This window comes from Suillus clintonianus, assembly GCF_016758775.1.
Source record: "Suillus clintonianus strain FC179 chromosome Unknown DEU56scaffold_13, whole genome shotgun sequence".
Lineage (NCBI taxonomy): Eukaryota > Fungi > Basidiomycota > Agaricomycetes > Boletales > Suillaceae > Suillus > Suillus clintonianus.
This window is the reverse complement of record NW_024539237.1, coordinates 235,328-253,651: the sequence shown is the minus strand read 5'-3', so window position 1 is coordinate 253,651 and position 18,324 is coordinate 235,328. Positions and strand designations below refer to the sequence as shown.

General features: G+C 50.1%; 7 protein-coding genes across 7 annotated transcripts; 5 read left to right on the top strand and 2 right to left on the bottom strand.

The window, feature by feature from the left end:
• Window positions 1–24: 24 nt before the first annotated feature.
• DEU56DRAFT_104224 (DNA-directed RNA polymerase) lies at window positions 25–1,591 on the top strand. Its single transcript, XM_041344574.1, has 6 exons — window positions 25–261; window positions 322–429; window positions 481–610; window positions 662–967; window positions 1,022–1,264; window positions 1,314–1,591. Exons 1-6 carry the CDS (start codon window positions 124–126, stop codon window positions 1,466–1,468), a joined length of 1,080 nt encoding a protein of 359 aa, XP_041211972.1. The 5' UTR covers window positions 25–123; the 3' UTR covers window positions 1,469–1,591.
• DEU56DRAFT_104245 (uncharacterized protein) lies at window positions 1,516–3,612 on the bottom strand. The gene is made up of 3 exons (XM_041344575.1): window positions 3,589–3,612; window positions 3,260–3,522; window positions 1,516–3,205 (listed from the first exon to the last, which is right to left on the bottom strand). Exons 2-3 carry the CDS (start codon window positions 3,485–3,487, stop codon window positions 1,715–1,717), a joined length of 1,719 nt encoding a protein of 572 aa, XP_041211971.1. The 5' UTR covers window positions 3,488–3,522; window positions 3,589–3,612; the 3' UTR covers window positions 1,516–1,714.
• Window positions 3,613–4,042: 430 nt separating this feature from the next.
• On the bottom strand, window positions 4,043–5,942 carry DEU56DRAFT_730543 (uncharacterized protein; the record flags this gene model as incomplete). The annotated part of the gene is made up of 3 exons (XM_041348174.1): window positions 4,043–4,431; window positions 4,690–5,661; window positions 5,723–5,942. 3 exons carry the CDS (start codon window positions 5,940–5,942, stop codon window positions 4,043–4,045), a joined length of 1,581 nt encoding a protein of 526 aa, XP_041211970.1.
• A 180-nt stretch (window positions 5,943–6,122) lies between these two features.
• On the top strand, window positions 6,123–8,603 carry DEU56DRAFT_103922 (P-loop containing nucleoside triphosphate hydrolase protein). Its single transcript, XM_041344573.1, has 8 exons — window positions 6,123–6,261; window positions 6,322–6,432; window positions 6,554–6,645; window positions 6,704–7,082; window positions 7,132–7,376; window positions 7,430–7,721; window positions 7,772–7,899; window positions 7,953–8,603. Exons 1-8 carry the CDS (start codon window positions 6,243–6,245, stop codon window positions 8,496–8,498), a joined length of 1,812 nt encoding a protein of 603 aa, XP_041211969.1. The 5' UTR covers window positions 6,123–6,242; the 3' UTR covers window positions 8,499–8,603.
• A 1,838-nt stretch (window positions 8,604–10,441) lies between these two features.
• DEU56DRAFT_730410 (uncharacterized protein) lies at window positions 10,442–12,529 on the top strand (the record flags this gene model as incomplete). The annotated part of the gene is made up of 3 exons (XM_041348166.1): window positions 10,442–10,906; window positions 10,961–11,605; window positions 11,888–12,529. 3 exons carry the CDS (start codon window positions 10,442–10,444, stop codon window positions 12,527–12,529), a joined length of 1,752 nt encoding a protein of 583 aa, XP_041211968.1.
• A 1,795-nt stretch (window positions 12,530–14,324) lies between these two features.
• DEU56DRAFT_783476 (uncharacterized protein) lies at window positions 14,325–15,134 on the top strand. The gene is made up of 3 exons (XM_041352160.1): window positions 14,325–14,878; window positions 15,002–15,016; window positions 15,069–15,134. The coding sequence occupies exons 1-3, from the start codon at window positions 14,370–14,372 to the stop codon at window positions 15,082–15,084; spliced, it is 540 nt and encodes a 179-aa protein (XP_041211967.1). The 5' UTR covers window positions 14,325–14,369; the 3' UTR covers window positions 15,085–15,134.
• A 1,440-nt stretch (window positions 15,135–16,574) lies between these two features.
• Window positions 16,575–17,407, top strand: DEU56DRAFT_783453 (uncharacterized protein; the record flags this gene model as incomplete). Its single annotated transcript, XM_041352159.1, has 1 exon — window positions 16,575–17,407. A coding segment is annotated over exon 1 (778 nt), but the record flags the coding sequence as incomplete, so codon positions are not given.
• Window positions 17,408–18,324: the final 917 nt, after the last annotated feature.

The following is an 18,324-nucleotide window of genomic DNA, read 5'->3' as shown; positions in this document are numbered from 1 at the left end:
ACGTTGGAATGTAAACTTGTGCGAGTGAGCGCTTGCTCGGGAATCGGGATCATAAGTCACGGGATTTCTATCCTTGGGCGCCCAAAATTTCTGGCATCCATCCTCATATGCACATCTCAAGGGATGCCACCAGCAATCACATATGACCCCAGGAAACACGTTGGGGTTCACGCAGAACGTGTTTCCCATGTGTCCAGCACGGACTTTCCTGGACACTACCCTCATGAGGACCACTCATGGGACCTTGAAAGATTCGCGAAGGTGCGTCTTGGCCCGAAAGCTCTATCTGTATTCGACTGATCCATGGCCATGCAAGGATAGGGACTGACCGTCAAGATAGAAAGATTATCGAACCGTTCCATTGAATTTGACCTAGTAGGTGTAGATGCATCAATCGCGAATGCTTACAGGAGAATACTGATCGCCGAGGCAAGTCGAATCTAGTTGTTATTCGCAACGCGATCGTCTGACGTACGCTAGGTTCCAACAATCTGTGTTGAAAGAGTTTACGTTTGGGACAACACTTCGGTTGTCGTTGATGAAGTGTTTTCTCAGCGAATAGGCCTCGTGCCTCTAAATGTCGATCCGGCCCTCATGGATATGAAACAAAGTTAGTTCAAAATTCACTATGAACGTTCTTCGTGCTGATACGTTTTTACAGCCCAAAATGACCAGGCTACTGACCGCAATACACTCGTGTTTCGGTTACAAGTTGCCTGCGAGCGTCGGAAGAATGCGCCAAAAGATAGCACAGACCCAAACAAGCTGTATATCAACCACGAGGTCCTGTCCTCACATTTGAAATGGGTCCCGCAAGGAGAGCAAGAGATTGTCATGGCAGAAAATCCCCCTGCATCTACGAATCCAAACATTGTGCTGACAAAACTACGACCTGGGCAAGAAGTTGACATGGAGCTACATGCCGTCAAGGGAGTAGGGAAAGATCATGCAAAGTTTTGTCCAGTTGGTGAGTGACCGCTTTCAAGCTTCAACACCCAGATGTCTAACCTCCAAGTAACAGCGACGGCGTCATATCGTCTACTACCATTGGTGATTCTGAACCCGGAAAAACCCGTACCCCGAGCGCTTGCAGAGAAATTTCAAAAATGCTTCTCGCCGGGTGTCATTCGAGTTGACCCTCGAACGAAAGCTGTTAGCGTGGACAACAAGAAAACGCGGAAGGAGACGATGAGCAGAGAAGTGTACAGACACCCAGAGTTTGAAGGATGCGTTCAACTTGCGCGCGTGCGAGATCATTTCTTGTGTATGTGTCCTGTCCTTGTTTCACGTATTTTGACTGATATCCCGCATAGTTAACATAGAGTCTGAAGGGTTTTATCCTCCGCAACGTCTACTTCCGGAAGCGATTGCTGTCATGCGAGCCAAGATTGCTACTATCAAGCTTGCCGCAGAAATGCTACTAAATAATGGCGACGGCCTTGGGGACGTTGAGATGGCAGATACGTAACTGTGTATGTTACCCTCATGTATTCGGCCACGTACTATTTCCACATTTTTATTTTTCTAGCTGTGTGATTATGCAAGTGCTCTTCATTGGACAGCGGAAACTGTTATACAGGAGATGTGTACTTACATACGACGATAATCGATAAGTCCTTACATACGTATACTCAATAAAAAATTACTCGGAGGCGCATATGATGCGTTGTGCATAGTGAAATGAGGTTGCCTGAGTTGAGCCATTGTGGCTACGTCACAACCCCCTGGCTGCTTTAGAGTCTAGTATTATTTCGTGAACTCGATCCCATCCTGGAGGCAGCGTTTGGTTGAACATGGCTGTAAAAGGACCCGGAGAGCCTTCCCCCCAGATGGTTTCGAGTGCGGGGAGTATATCAAGGAGGATGCGAGCAACCGCTTCAGGTTCAGTGACGCGGGAATCTACGAGTCTGGGATATTTGACCAGTCGGTTGCAAACACCACCACCAGGTTTATCGCCCCGCAGTCCATCCAGCCTTGTGGCGTCGATAGCCAGGTTAAAGAAATGAAGATTGGGACACAACTCCAGAAGCGAGATGAGACCGTGAAAGGTAATTTCAACAGTCAGGTTGCTATGTTGGTCAGTCATGCTGAAATCCGGAAACGGTGCCGTTGCAGCATCTAGGTGTAATGACATCATTGGGCCCACCATAGCAAAAGGTGGCATGGGCGGGAGTCCAATGGGCAAGGGTGGCACAGGTGGAGGATCTTCAGAATCTTCATCTTCGGTATCCTCCAGAGGCAAGGGTTGGGTGGGAACCGGTGGGTACAGATTGCGACAGTCGAACAGCTCAAGTTCCTCCAGTAGTGGCCAAGCAGAAGCCATTGCGCGCAGATCGTCATCAACGAGCGTGAACAGTGGCGTCATCATTATGCGCAACACACGAAGGTTGCAGCATAGGAAAAGGGGTCGTAGCACGTTAGAGCCATTGATGACACTGCCGCTCAGAAAGGCGGGAACATTCATGCGAAATTCTTCAAGATTGCCGCAAGACGTATTTTGAGCTATGGGGTGCAGAATGGGCTCGACCGTGTCTACACCAACATCCCCTGACTGGTAGACCGGAAGGAAAATATCTATAGATTTGGGCAAGCTCTTTATTGCTTGAAGGATGGAATTAGCAGTCGCCAGGCTGTTGGCTTGGAATTGGAGAGTTTGCAGTGATGGAAATGAGAGCGAATTTGGGGGCAGATAGAGGTCAGATATGTTGTCAACGCGCAACCGGAGGACTCTGAGAGATGACAGTGTGGAAAGGCTGAGGATGCATTGGGAACCAACGGGGCTGTAGTCAAGCACCTCGAGCTTCTTCCAAGAGCAAATTACTCGGGATAGGCAGCTTTCGGCTACAGCTTCGTATCCTTCCGAAAGATAAAACAGCAATCCCAGTGTAGTCAGTTCCGGGCAGAGTCTCCGAATTCTGGACAGGAGTAACGGGGTGGATTTCGGGCTCCACTGAAAGCTTGATATGCGAAGAGACAGTAAACGTGGATTGAGCAGGGGCCAAAGCAGAGCGAGACTAAGTTCATCAGTCCAAGCCAAGTGGGTGAGATTTGGGAGGATTGGAGTGGGAACTTGAAGAACGTGAAACACTCCCAGGTCATCAGGGACAGTTGTGGCCCTCCAGCCACCTTCATATCCAGAAAGCTCTAATTTGCGGACGCGCTGCGCGTACTTGTCGAAAGTATCTAAATCAACTTTTGCTATTTCCTGTTCGATAAGCGGATCAACTTGGGGAGCAAAAATATTCGTAAGTAGACATACCTCGTCGTTCAACTTCATATTAGTATCGTGGATGCACGACACTAATGGGTACAGGCTACGTAGGTCACTCCAGAGGAAATCTAGCGAGGCGCCACTGAGATCTTTGCAGGTTATGGCGAGTGCTAAAAAAGTGCGGCGACTGATTTGTTCACTATCAGCCTTGATGAAGGCGAAGATGTGATTTCTGATTTCTGGAAGTTTTAGCGCATCATGGAATGTCTGAATCATCTCGACAATTCAATAATTGTTGGTCACAGTGCTAACTATAGGCGAATATTTCAGTGAGACGAGGTTCGGTGAGAGCAGTCAGATGGATACTGAGTACATACCTCAGCGTCGTGAACAAACAGCGGTATGTGGCGCGAACCAAACACGATGTAAGTAATAGCGAACGGAAAAGGAAATTGACTAATACAACGGTTGACAACACTGAGTACAGAGATACGGCTGAGGACGAGACCATAGCCACAGACACTGGGCCATAGAGGTAAGATCATATGAAACTTGAAGAGAAACCAACTCCGAGCGGGCTGAGCTGCAGGGTGCACGATGATAATATTGTCATTACCTTAACATCTCCGTCGTAATTTTGATGTAATAACCCATTTATTCAAGACTGTAATCACCATAAATCGTCTGTCCCGAACTTGTACACTAAGTTACACTGGCAACGAGGTCATCGGTAATCATCATATGATCATCTGCCTAGAAATTATCAATGGATGGAGGTTGAGCAGAGCAGGGGAGTTTACAAAGTAATTATACACAACAAACGCTCCTGAATTAGATTTCGCTAGGTGTAGCGTGTCTGGACTCCATCATTATCTGACGAACCATGTTCCACCTTTGAGGCGCCATGACATGAGGCGGCATGTTTTGAGGTGGAGCTGGCAGTAGAGCGTTTGGCCCCGCAAGGGGATCAAGCTCAGGAAGTATGTCGAGGAGGATGTGGGCAACCACCTTAGGATCGCCAATGGGCGAGTCGATAAGCCTGGCATACTTGACCAGTCGGTTGCAAACTCCACCGCCTGGCTTATCGCCTTGCAGACCATCCAATTTAGTAGCGTCGAGCGCTAGGTCAAAATAGTAAAGATTCGGGCATAGTTTCAGGAGCGAAATGAGGCCGCGAAAAGTAATTTCAGCGGTTCGTGATCTGATAGGGAAGAAAAGGTCTGGTGGCGGGAACGCTGGAAAAACTGGAGGGGGGATGGTAAACACGGGTAGGTACGGAAACTGATTTGCCTGACCGGGGTTCGCCAGAGGCAGGGGCATAGGTATGGGATGGTGCTGGGTCATAACAGTAACCACTGTAGGTTGCGGTGCTTGGTTTGGCACCGTAGGAGCTGGGTTTGGCCCCGGTAGTAGATGATTGAGAGGAGGTGGGGGAGGTGGGGGTGGAGGGGGTGGAGGGGGAGTGTGAGTCGCTACACGTGGTCGTAAATCGATCAGCTCGAGTTCCTCGAGCAGTGGCCACGCGGAAGCCATCATTTTCAAATCGTCGTCATCAAGAGTGAATGGCGATGACATTCGTATGGACAATGTGCGAAGTCCACAACACACGAAGAGGGGTTGTAGTATGTCAGAGATATTGTCAGGATCATCCCCCAGAAGGAATGGGAGATTCATGCTGAGATGTCGAAGTTCTTGGTGTAATGCACCTCGACTGACGAGGCACAAGAGGTCCCCGACTTTGTCTGGACTGCAACTTCCTCTGCGGGACCGGCCCGCGAACACGTCAATTTTCAACGATTTGGGAAAGCTTTTCATCGCTTTCATAAGAGTGATGGCAGTTTCCAGGGTGTCAGTTTGGAACTGGAAAATATTCAGCGATGGAAATGAAAGCGAGTCTGAAGGTAGGTCAATAACAGATGTGGCGTTAACTTGCAGTCGGAGGACTTTGAGAGATTGCATCCCAGATAGACGTAGGAGACCTTTAAAGGTCATGGGGTTGCAGTCCAGTTCCTCTAGTTTGTCCCAAGAGCCGATTACCCGAGATATGCAATGCGTGCTTTGGGTTAATTCTGAGTCTATATGTCCATCCCAAGAATGAACTTGCAGTGTCAGTGATTTGATTTTCGGGCAAAGTCCAGGGATTTTGGTCAGGGCAAACAGAGTGGATGCTGAGCTCCAGCGGTGGCTGGGAATTTTCAGCGACAGCAGATGTGGACTGAGCAGATGACGTAGTAAATTGAGACCCATCCCAGGGGCCCAAGCTAAGTGCCTGAGGTTCGGGAGGAGGGGAGAGTTCAGTGGATAATAGAGTAATGCGCCTAAATCTTCGGTGAGAGATGGGTAACCGCCGTTGCGTCTCAAGAATCTTTGTTGTCCGGAAAGGTCCAACTTGCGGACACGATGAGCATATTTGTCGAAGATAGAGAAATCTGGTCTCATGTCATCATTGGCTTCTACGGTGAGCTGTGGGATACGATTCAGCTTGAAATGCAGTAAACACATGTGATAGACATGCCTCATCGCTCAACGGCATAGTGTTTGCTGCATAGATGCACGATGCTAGCGGACGCAAACTATCGAGTTCGCTCCACAGAACGTCCAGAGAGGCCTCACTGAGGGCGCTGCATGTTCTGGCTAGCATAGCAAATGTACATCGACCCGTTTGCTTATCTTCCTTGATAGAGGCGAAGATGTAGGCTCGGACGTCTGGAATGAGCAACGCATGATGCATGACGATATCTGAGCCAGACGCCTAATGATGAAATGGACAAGTTGATTTCACCGGTGAATACGAGTGTCAAGCCGACTGTATTAGCCGCCAGTACGACTCGCCTGGTCTTTGTATGCACGATAAGTCCAAATCAAGTTACCAATTCCACACACGACATGTATATTTCCCACGGTCACGGAAGCCTGACCTGGGCTTCTTCCACTCGGATTTGAGTTATTTGACATCCTTAGGACACTCGAGCACATCAGTACTCCGGGATTCATATCATCGAGTGGCCCCTAGCCTGCAAGACACTTTGCTATGCCTCAGATCCGTAAAAGTATGTGGTCAATCAACTTCACGAAAATCTACTCCTTCCTGATATCACATCGCTGAATAGAAACGTCCAAGCGAGGGACGACCCACCAACGTCAAAAGTTGAAGCATAAGGTCTCCCAGGGCAGGAAGAAAGCTAAGAAAGAGGCCCGAAAAGAACAGGCCGCTGGGAAAAGTGAGTTCCATACATCGTTACAGGCAAACTACTTCGTTTAGGGCTTTGAGACAGTCATCTTCGCATCCATACCTTTTTCTGCTCGGCTGTCTATTGCCGTGTGCTCACAGTCTTCGTGTAGCCCACAAGAAATCCAAAAAAGATCCTGGAACCCCGAATAATTTTCCCTACAAGGATCAAATACTCGCGGAAGTTGCAGAATCACGACGTCAAGTAAAAAAAACACTAATCCGTATGATTTCCCCCCTCCTGACTTGGTTGCACCCCACAGGCCGCAGACGAAAAGCAGCGACGAAAAGATGAAAAGCGTGCTGCTCTTACTGGACTCGACGTCAAAGACGTCGAGGATTCTCAAAAAAACACCATGGATATTGATATCGATGAAAATCAAAATGACGGACAAGGTTTCGATGGAATTATGTCCATTCGACCTGCACCTCCAGTGCCACCCAAGAAAAAAACCATAGAACCGTCGGTATTAGAACCTGTCATACCGGTCACTGCAGGACCGCACACTCTCCGCGAGGTGTTGGAAAAAGCGGACGTTTTGCTGCATGTAGTGGATGCACGGGATCCTGCAGCAGGCCTCAGCGAGGCCTTGTTTAAAGAAGCGAAAGGCAAAGTTATTCTACTCCTCGTGAACAAGATTGGTAGGTCGTTCGTCCTGTCGGTGATGGGCATTGAATCGATTGCATTTAGATTGCATACCACGGGAATCTCTGGCATTATGGCTCTCCCACTTGCGACTGACGTATAACACCCTGCCTTTTCGCGTGGCGGAAGCTTTCTTGCCATCTAAACCCAACCCGCCCCCGGTATCGAAGAAGACTCCTGTCAAAATGGACGATGCGCTTGGCTCAGACGCGCTTTGGCAACAGCTCAGCAAGCTCAAAACCAAAAAATCTGGCGATGAATTGGTTGTGGCCCTGACGGGAGTGACCAATGTGAGTTTCCACAATTGGTATCAAACCGCTATTGATCAAATTGCCTCGTCCAGTCCGGCAAATCTGCGGTCATCAATTCTCTTGCGCGCGCTGATGTGATGCCCATCTACAATCTCAACTCTGCGATTTCTGCAAAAGGCCCTTACACGACCACATCAGCAAGCGAGCTAGTCTTGGAGTTTCCTGACAAAAAGGGGACGAAGCTGCGGCTAATTGACACCCCTGGATTGGAGTATGTCCGTGCGGAGGGCGTAGAAGAGCAGGAAAAGGAAATGACGAGAGCAAGAGACATCCTGCTTCGAAGTCGAGGGCGGATTGATCGACTCAAAGATCCGTTGTTTGCTGGTAAGTGCCAACGAGCTGTTCCTCTACCCCAAAGCTGACGTCCATGGAAGTTACGCATATAGTGTCTCGAGCAGATACCCAGGATTTGATGCTGGCGTATAGCTTGCCTGCCTTTTCAAAGGGCGACCCGGCCTCATTCCTTGCTGGGATGGCACGTGCGAGCGGGCTTATCAAAAAGGTGGGTTTTTCGAGGATATGATCCAAGCGTGCGTTGATATCTGTGACATGCAGCGTGGTGTCCTGGATCATGCAGGTGCGGCGCGTATTGTCCTCAGGGATTGGAGTATCGGAAAGTTCGCGAGGTATACCATGCCACCAGGGTCATCGACTATCTCCTCTTCAACAAATAATGAGGGAATTTTGGCAATGCTGAAGAGCCGGAAAGAGCTGCGGAAAGCGGAAGACGTGAAACTCATACAGTTGCAGCCTGGCGAAGCAGAGAAGAGAGAGGTATCATTGGACGATGTTTGGGGTGTTGATGAAGAAATCAGTGAGGTCGACGATGAGGATGCCGAAGATGAAGAGGCAGGCGGAGATGAGGATGCCGAAGATGAAGAGGCACGCGGAGATGAGGACGAGGATGAGGATGAGGTCGAGGTCGATCAAGGCAATTCTAAGAGTGGTGAGGCTGAGGCTGTGGATGATGATGAAGAGGATGAAGAGGAGGTACCTGAACTGTTACCCCCGCCCAAGCGAAAGCGAACGGTGTCCTTTGCTGCTGTTCCAGCTGGAGGGAAACGGCTGCGAAGGTCCGGCAAAAACAGTCGTAGAGGCTAATCAAGTCACCGGTGACTTGCTGTGTAGAGAACATGACGTACTACATCACATGCTGTGTCGACTCGCGTGTGTTTTGATTCGGACTTGCTTTAAACCGCTCTACACGCCTAGTAGCCACGCTGTCTGCATGTGGGCGAGTCCTCGTTGGCAATTTACTTCAAAGTTATATAGCCTATAGCTGATGACGCTCAGCACCTGGTCAACACGCCCATGGCTCGTCCGACTTTTCTCCAGAAGGTACTCCGAAGACCATCCCAGAAATATACTGCTACAAGTACAAACCGCACGACCGTGACATCAACGAAAGCCCCTCAAGCTCAAGCGCAGCCCCATACAAGAGATTTTCACTCCACCAAGGGGGAGTTGCTTCGTATAGCCTCCGAACTCAATCGTGAGGATCCACTTGACCATAATCACGAGAGCCCATGTTATCTTCCAGACAAATCATGTGAACTTATACAGGTGAGCTGCGATAAATACAGTTTAGAATACACATATACTGACTTCTGGCCTCGTTGAAGAACAACGAGGTTGTCCCTGCAGCTGCGACAGCGGTGGAGGCCGAAGGACACACTTCCAGTGTCTCCATCGCGACTGACGTCAATAGTGAGAAGGCACAGGCACCGCGACAAGAATCAGTTTGCCAGTTTCACACTTCTGTTAATCAATCTTCAGATCCTTCTCAGCAAATTTCTGAAGAGGTGTTCTATACCCCTGCCAGCTCGCCTACATCTTCATTGTCCCCTGCTGGTCTTTCGCCTCCAGCCTCTCGTTCGCAGACTCCAGCTCACTCCCCGTATTCGACACCCCATCACTCTGCTGCATCGTCTGCTGCTTCTCTGGGGTCTGACAACCCCCAGGATATCTCTGTATCAACAACTTCCTTACCCGAATCTTCCCCGAGAACCGCAGTCGCCATGATACCCGTCAAGAACGAGCCGGGACGTCATAAACGTATTCCGAATCATCGTAATACAACTTACACGGACCGAGATTGGGCCAAAGATGTTCGGTGGCTTGAAGCCCCACAACATGTCGGGACTAGAGGCAAGGGTACGAGACGCAATACCTCTCCGAGCAGTGTTTCAAATGCAGCATCACGCTCGGCCTCATCTCTACCGAGCACTGTTTCTTCACATAAGTCACGAATGTCTATGACACACGTGCCTTCTCAGCCGCATGACCTTCTCAAAGTTGAACCTCCACCCCCACATGGACGTAAGCCAAAAGGTCATGGGAAAGCGATGCGTGCGATGGTTGGCATGTCGGTTCTGCTAGAAGTGGAGGAGGATACAGACCTGTCTGGGTTTGGTAATCCTGCTGGGCTGGATAGGAATATGTCCCGCAGGCGCTCACAGTCTTTGACATATGCCCCAACACATACTCTTGAACCACCCAAACCGGTGCGACAGGAGCTTTCTGTGACTTCATTGCAGCCAGTACCGCGGTTGACCAGACGTCGTAGCTCGTCTTCTCCTTCGCTTTCTCGCGATGGTACACCATCACGGCGGTCATCAACTCGCTTACACTCTCGTGCAACTGGTGCAACGTTGCAAACTGGTGCATCTGGTACGTCTGTGTCAGCATTTGAATCACTTGTCAGTGTCGCGTCTCGCCCGATGAGCAACTCTTCTCGCGTGACTTCCTCAACCACGAAATCTCCTTATACATCAGCGCCATTAAATGCACTAGACGCCCTTGCTGCGCATGCTTCATCTTCACGTGAGGCAAACGCGCTTCCATCAAGTGGCACGCGTGGATTTACTAGCCTTGTTCTTCCTCGTGCGGCCACTTCTCCGGCCACCTCTGGATCGAACTCTGGTGTTGGTACTTGGCGGCCCTGGAAAGCAGGTAGAAGGGCAACAGCTGCAGAAAGTTTGGGCGCTGGACTCGGGTTTGGAGATGAGGTTGACCTTACACGAGCTGGACTCGCGCAGACGACGATGGCTAGCGTGGAGATTGTTCGTGGAATCGCATCTGGCACTGTCCAACGCCAAGGCTCGAAGTCTCGTGGGACGCTGTTTGGCTTGGGCTGGTTCTCAAAGAATAATGCCAAGCAGGGGAAGGAAAAGTCTCGACAGGTAGCTGCAGAGAGTCCGCTCGGTTTCACAGCCTATCGAAAACCTCCGGTTTATGTTGGCGGAAGTTCGGTGTTAGTGCAAGTATGGGCCGTGGGGCTGGACGATGTGGATGCTCGTCTTGTGGGTGTGCATCCGCCGCCATCGAAGCAACCATCGTCAGGGACTCCTCACAGAGCTGAGGAGAAAAGTGCCGGGAAGCGGCATGTTCCACTGGGTTATATTCCAGGACGATCTTTCATTGGGCGTATCCTCGAAGTGGGATGGGAAGTTGACGAACACGCTCTCAAGAAGGGAGAGTGGGTCATCGGTCTCAACAGCGTGCAGAAGGTTTGGATTACATTAACACGAGATTTGATACAGATATGCTAACTCATTTCCAAGTGTGGTGCTTTAGCTGAATTCATTCTTGTTGACCGACATCGCATTCATTGCGTCCCACATCCTTACATGCCTGATCAGCCATCTCTGAATCTCGCTTCGTTGAGCGAGGCTGCCGAGGATAATGAGGGGGGACAGCGTGATTCGCTCGTATTTCCTTCTGCGAATGAACCCATGGGTCTCACAGTGGACGAACTCGCTCTGCTCCCGCTTTCAGGCATTCCTGCTTATCGTGCTGTGCGCACATTAACACACATCACGCGTGCGTTAGTAAAGCCTGGCGTAGCTGCACGACAGCTGCACGAAAAAAGGCATAGTCATGATGTTACCAGTGACACCGATGAAGACGATGATATTGTCATTGTGCGTTCCATAAAACGTGGTTCAGCAGACAAGCGGCTTGACGCAACGCGTCCTCGTGTATTGATTTTACGCGGACATGACGGACCTGGTGCGCTAGCCCTGCAGATGCTTGTTCGCGCTGGGTGGTCCGTCTGGGTTCATGTACCTGTGCCATTCGATCTTCCAGGTCTTCCTCACGAGTTAGAAGAGGATATCAAAGACGAAGGGGAGAAGTCTACGTTGGGAAAACGACGGGTTGTTCTTGAACGGATTGAAAAACGGCTTCGTGAGTGGGGTGCAGACGAGGTTTTGTTTGTTCCCATCGATTCAAGACCTGCGCCAGCTCCACGAGACGTCCCTCTCTCTTCATCGTCGTCTCTACACCATCCACATTCTTCTTCTTCTTCTACTCATTCGCAAAACATATCCCCCTCGCCATTTTCGCGCTCGTCAACGTCGTCGACATTGTCGTCGCCATACTCACCCTCCACACATGGTCACTTTTCCTCTACATCTCACCCTCATTGTGCACTCCCTGCTCCATATTCCTATACTGGACTGCCGCTCACTCCACATCAGACTGAAAAGACTTCCGTGACAGCACTTTTCACGTACTTGGCGCGCGCGCGCGTCCCTTTTGATGCGGTCATCGACACAATCGGGGGTCGTGAGATTTGGGAAGCTGGACGGGCTTTACTCAGCCTTCCAGTTCACGATGCCGCCCGAGCCAATATTGAAGGGCAGTTTACCACGCTGGTAGGCGACGCACCCGACCGTGTGGTGTCCACCGCAAGCGATCATTTCCGCGCGGGCGTGCGGGCGCTTCGCATCGGTAACGCCAAAGGCACCTTGCAAGTCCACAATAACGCCGAGTTCTCTCAGGCAACTGTCAGGCCCACCAGGGGCAAGAAGGACAAAAAGATGAAGCCTCGGCCGGTGAACTACGCGTGGGTGAACGTCATGTCGGACGTGGATTGGGAGGGAGCGGATGTGCGAGACTCGCTAGGCGCAGCATTGGCGATGGCAGTAGAGGAAGGTGTGCGGCCTGCTGTCGGTCTTGCTGATTTTCCGGACATGTCGAAAAAGGGCAAAGGGAAGATGAAGGCCGGGTCTAGCGGTGGTGACGGGGAGATGCAGGGGAAAGTCGTCCCGTTTGAGAATACGCCTCAAGTTTTCATCCGTGGAGGTGGGCTTGAGCATGGCGGGACGGTCGTCTCCAGAATAGCTTAGACGAACTAATCAAGAACCGTAGTCTTTTATTTGAAGTACCATTCAATCACTGCGGAAACGAGAATTTGAGCAAAGGGACGATTATAAATGATATCGGGCGGTGCTCCGGTACCCTAGCATAGAATGGGGCCTTAGCAGTAGATATCAAACTCATAGCTGGTCTCCTTGGCTGACGCTATTTATACTTTTGGTTCCGAGTATCACCATGTTACCTTACCACTGGATCCATTGGACTGATGCTTATTTATTAGTAAAGATTGGACCCCGTTAAACTGTCGCGAACGTCGTCAACCGTGCAGTACCCCCTGCCAACTATTACTAAATCTCGTGCCTGTGAACGCCGCCTTCGCTCTGCTTCCTGCATGAGACCATTAATACCTCCCGCTCCTTCCTACTCCTTTCAAAGCCGTCAGCACATCAAGACCGGGTGGCACATCAACGCGCTCGTGGTCGACATCTCCCTCGCTGTCTTCTCACATCAATCCTAGTTGTCTCCGCTCACCGCTGCTTCGTATTCTTCGCGTTTCGTCATTGATTTCCACCGTGACCGCATCCTGAATTTTTTTCTCCTCGCCTCGTAGCTCTACCCTTGTACATACTACCCTCTATACTAGTGTCTACATACATCATTAGTCTTATCTCACCCAGCAAACCAAAGACACAAATTTAAGTTGGTTCATTATTGACATTTCATGCATGAGAGGGTTGTGATAAGTGAGACTGGGACACGAGGGATGATGAAGCCAAAAAGTGGTGCAGAGGGGTTGGCCGAACCTGCGAGCTGTTTCTGTAGGCGGCGTCAGAAGTAGTACCGTGGGAGCTGAAGTTGGGAGGTTGATGTCGAGGAGTTTAGCGATGGGCGTTGGTGACATGCGCGAACACGGCAAAACGGCACAGAAGAGCTTAACATGCGCGAAGGCAGCAAACTTCGACTGAGGAATGACCAGGAAATGTACTTACCGAGCGGTGGTCGAGGTCTTTCCCCCTCATGTGATTGATGCAATTCCAGGGAACCGAAAAATTTCGGTTGAGTAACAGGGGAAGGGAGACTCATGGACGACTATGTACAGCCTACAGTCACCTACTGTACATGCATTTTGCGATCGGAGATCTCGGGTCTATCCCTTTGCCTTTGTTGCTCTTGGCATGTAGGCTTAGAATTCGACAACTTCAACTCTCGCTGGCACCAGGAGCTGCAATGAATCCACGTACAAAGCTGGCCAGCTGCATCAAAATCATCGACTTGTCGTTGCTAAGGCCTTTCAATTGATCAAGTTGCTTCCCTCGAGTCTGACAAGCTAGCTCCGGTCCAATTACGAAACCGCAGGGTAACACAGCAAATTGCTCGTTTCGTATGCTGTTGCTCCGAGCTCGAGTCTTTTGTGGTCAGAGAAATGCAAATTTCAAAGGCTATGTACAACAGCTGCAGGAAGCATCACAGCAAATTTCGCAAGACCCGAGCTTACAAGGAACTTTTTCACACAGACAGCGTGGCACCAGTGACCACATCGTCAGACGTCTATATATGAATTGGTCCGCCATGAACCTTATACCGAACAATATCAAGTAGGCACTAGACAGGGGAATCATCAGACGTCTGTGATTCACTGGTTGGTTCGCCATGAACCTTATGTTAACAGTATGGGTGTGGACTATAGCTAGTAAGTGCGATGGCGGGCGGACTATCGAGCCCAAGTATTTAAATGATGGTCCATTCGGAAAGCAAAGTGTCTCGAAGTCCTACAACCATTCGGCTTGTTGCATTCCAGAAACCTTTGACCACCATTCACCGGTGCTTCTTGGTGCGTCGGGTATCCGTCTCTAAAGCACAACTGGACCGATGCTAATCCGCAGCGCAGCATATCCTTCTGTTAACATCATCATCACCCGTCAGCTCCTCACGATGACACCCACCGTCGTAAACATGCCTCTCGACATCATTCACGTGCCAGATGCCACTTTACAGGTGGAGAACAGCGGTCAACCAGCTGTCGTGTATGAGTGCAAATTACAGGGGACCCCCTGCGGAATGTTTGTACAGGGAACGACCAACGCAGTGTCCGCCCACTTGCGTGGACATGGCATCACTGGTCCGGACAGCGCCAGCATAAGTTGCACATGGAATGGCTGCTCCATGATTATCACGAGGGGATGTATGGCTAGACATATCCTTACTCACCTTGGTGTCAAGGTCCGCTGCACTGTGTGTGGAGTTGTGAAGTGTCGTCGCGACATCCTTCGCGCACATATGAAATCCTCAGAGCCATGTCATTTCGCGTCTGTCGAAGTCGTCCATGGACCGGAAGGGCATGCCCTTTTCCCTACAGGTTGGACTGCTACCCATGAGGTCTAATGATCTCTGATATATCATCCTTAAACGTTTTCTGGCACGGACACTGTTTTGTACTAGTTAGTACTTGTTGTATGTAGAGCGAGATTGTAAGGTAGTATGTCATACGCACGGAAAGGTACCGAAGGGACGGAGATCTTCGAATCGGAGATTAAATTTAGTTGCCAATCGTGATAATGAAATATTTACAATGCCGATGCTGTGATAACCGTGGCGTCAACGCTATGTGCCCGGGGGTGATTGAATTGTGGCTTACTAGGTTTCTCGTTAGGCTGAAGACATCAGAGGAAGGTTCGCGAATGCTGACGTAATGTGTATTCCTTGAAGGCTCAGATTCGCGAAGTACACTATAACGTTCTCTACGTGTTCTGAATGTTAACGACTTTTCGTCGGTTCATTGTGCATACGAGTTTTGCCAGTTGGGGGAGGTGGGTTCGGCGTTTTGCTCGGCGTTAGCTGAGTGCTTTTATTCGTGTTTTGCTGGCAGCCTGACAGGATCGAAAACGAGTCACGTGACCTGAATGCGAAGTGAAGTCTTCCGGTCACGTGACCTCAACGCGAAGTGAATTTTTCGATCAGAGGCGAAGCAAAAACGACGAGAAAAAGCCGAGACTACCGAAGCCCTCGAGTGTGAGGTGTGCGGGAAGGTTTACGGGTGCACGACACAACCCAAATACCAAGACACTTAAAAGGGGATGTTGGTGGGCGGGTGAGAACTTTTGCGAGTGAGCGAGATAGAGTCAAGAGACAAGGGGCTATTGTCTAAACAAGGCATGTCTAAAGTCACTCACGCGATTAGTAAGCACTTGTTTGAGTTATGGACTCTCAGGCTCGCCCAGTACTCAAACGACACATTGACTAGTGCAGGTGGTACATTCCGATGGTCGATAATAACTCGAATCTGACGTAGTGACGAAACCTTTTGCTACGATGAGTTCGTGAGATTCCCGACAACGAAGGGCTGGATGTCATCAAACGCTGCGCTAAATGCACGTAGTGGCTGCTTCTTGATTGAGAATGCCATACAATGCCAAGCCTCCTGATAGAGCAATGCATCAGCGTCAGAACGTATCGTTCAAGATGAGTGAATGTAAGCTTCGCTGAACCTGGTCTGTGAAGCCTTCAGGCAAGGGTACGAGACGCAATACCTCTCCGAGCAGTGTTTCAAATGCAGCATCACGTTCGGCCTCATCTTTACCAAGCACTGTTTCTTCACATATGTCACGAATGTCTATGACACATGTACCTTCTCAGCCGCATGACCTTCTCAAAGTTGAACCTCCACCCCCTCATGGACGTAAGCCAGAAGAACATGGGCACATGAAACCAAAAGCGATGCGTACGATGGTTGGCATGTCGGTTCTGCTAGAAGTGGATGTGGATACAGACCTGTCTGGGTTTGGTAATCCTGCTGGGCTGGATAGGAGTATGTCCCGCAGGTGCTCACAGTCTTTGACATATGCCCCAACACATACTCTTGAACCACCCAAACCGGTGCGACAAGAGCTTTCTGTGACTTCATTGCAGCCAGTACCGCGGTTGACCAGGCGTCGTAGCTCGTCTTCGCCTTCGCTTTCTCGCGATGGCACACCATCACGGGGGTCAACAACGCGCTTACACTCTCGCACAACTGGTGCAACGTTACAAACTGGTGCATCTGGTACGTCTGCGTCAGCATTTGAATCACTTGCCAGTGTCGCGTCTCGCCCGATGAGCAATTCTTCTCGCGTGACTTCCTCAACCACGAAATCTCCTTATACATCAGCGCCATTAAATGCACTAGACGCCCTTGCTGCGCATGCTTCATCTTCACGTGAGGCAAACGCGCTTCCGTCAAGTGGTACGCGTGGATTCACTAGCCTTGTTCTTCCTCGTGCGGCCACTTCTCCGGCCACCTCTGGATCGAACTCTGGTGTTGGTACTTGGCGGCCCTGGAAAGCAGGTAGAAGGGCAACAGCCGCAGAAAGTTTGGGCGCTGGACTGGGGTTTGGAGATGAGGTTGACCTAACACGAGCTGGACTTGCGCAGACGACGATGGCTAGCGTGGAGATTGTTCGTGGAATCGCATCTGGCACTGTCCAACGCCAAGGCTCGAAGTCTCGTGGGCCGCTGTTTGGCTTGGGCTGGTTCTCAAAGAATAATGCCAAGCAGGAAGGAAAAATCTCGGCAGGTAGCTGCAGAGAGTCCGCTCGGTTTCACAGCCTATCGAAAACCTCCTGTTTATGTTGGCGGAAGTTCGGTGTTAGTGCAAGTATGGGCCGTGGGGCTGGACGACGTGGATGCTCGTCTTGTGGTATCGGCACAATCAGGGTCGTGAGATTTGGGAAGCTGGACGGGCTTTACTCAGCCTTCCAGTTCACGATGCCGCCCGAGCCAATATTGAAGGCAATTTACCATGCTGGTAGGCGACGCACCTTCGAGAATACGCCTCAAGTTTTCATCCGTGAAGGTGGACTTGATCATGGCGGGACGGTTGTGTCCAGAATAGCTTAGACGAACCAATTGCAACCAGAGTCTTTTATTTGAAGTATACCATGGCCATTCACTGCGGAAACGAGGCAGATGTCGGACGAAAATAAATAATATCGGGTCGGTGCTCCACTGGTCAACCGGTCACGAAGAGAACAGCCTTGCGGGCACCTGAACCCCGTTATTATTGTTCTTGTTTTGTACCGGTATGACGTTCTGATCGTTCGATGCTCGACATGATGCAATCCCCGACTCGTAGAGGAGGGCTTTGTTTTGATGATCGGTCCATCATCGATGCATCATCTTTGGCTCATCGATGTTGTACCCCATTCAATTCTCGTCAGATCTCAGCAAATTAGTGTATCTGACTAGTGTAGTCTTCTATAACTAAAGCCTATCCTTGTACATTTTGTATTTGTAACTACGGCGCGTTTGCCACTCCAACAAAACGAGTCGGGGATTGGCGCTTGTCGCCGTTACGATGTCATTGTGTGCGTCTCAACTTGAAGGCGCACAGCTCTAGGTAACTAGCACGGTGCGATCATTACGGCAGTACCCCAGGGTATACCAAATGCGGCCATCGACCGTATCACGTTCATTTAACTGTTTCCCCAGGCCATTCCTTCTCATTCCCTCTTCACTAGGGATGCTCAATTCTAAAATGTCGTTGTCGTTTGGTGTTCAATATTTGAGCGCCGCTCGCTAAACCTATCCTAAACGGGACTCGTACCTAAACCTTACGGCGCGCAGCGCCAACACTCGCAGTCTTAAAACACATCCTAAGCCTCAATAGTGCTACTAAACCTCATGATTCATGGTCCTAAGCCTCAGCAGGCCTAACCCTTATCTTAACCTCTCTATGCAGAGCAAATGCTAGTAGTGTATAATCAGTTCACTCCATGTTTAAGTGAAAGGTACAATATATTCATAACATAGCACTACATATACTCTGTTGAAAGGGTCAGAAAAGGTTTAG

Excerpts from the sequence above, each read along its gene's own strand:
- DEU56DRAFT_783476 (XM_041352160.1), top strand. The coding sequence starts at position 14,370 with ATGCTAATCCGCAGCGCAGCATATCCTTCTGTTAACATCATCATCACC.
- DEU56DRAFT_104224 (XM_041344574.1), top strand. The coding sequence starts at position 124 with ATGCCACCAGCAATCACATATGACCCCAGGAAACACGTTGGGGTTCAC. Across the intron at positions 262-321 it reads ACCTTGAAAGATTCGCGAAG|GGACTGACCGTCAAGATAGA; the intron begins GTGCGTCTTGGC and ends ATGCAAGGATAG. Across the intron at positions 968-1,021 it reads TGCAAAGTTTTGTCCAGTTG|CGACGGCGTCATATCGTCTA; the intron begins GTGAGTGACCGC and ends TCCAAGTAACAG.
- DEU56DRAFT_104245 (XM_041344575.1), bottom strand. The coding sequence starts at position 3,487 with ATGATTCAGACATTCCATGATGCGCTAAAACTTCCAGAAATCAGAAAT. Across the intron at positions 3,206-3,259 it reads ATATGAAGTTGAACGACGAG|GAAATAGCAAAAGTTGATTT; the intron begins GTATGTCTACTT and ends CTTATCGAACAG.
- DEU56DRAFT_103922 (XM_041344573.1), top strand. Across the intron at positions 7,722-7,771 it reads CAAAGATCCGTTGTTTGCTG|TTACGCATATAGTGTCTCGA; the intron begins GTAAGTGCCAAC and ends CGTCCATGGAAG. Across the intron at positions 7,900-7,952 it reads CGAGCGGGCTTATCAAAAAG|CGTGGTGTCCTGGATCATGC; the intron begins GTGGGTTTTTCG and ends TGTGACATGCAG.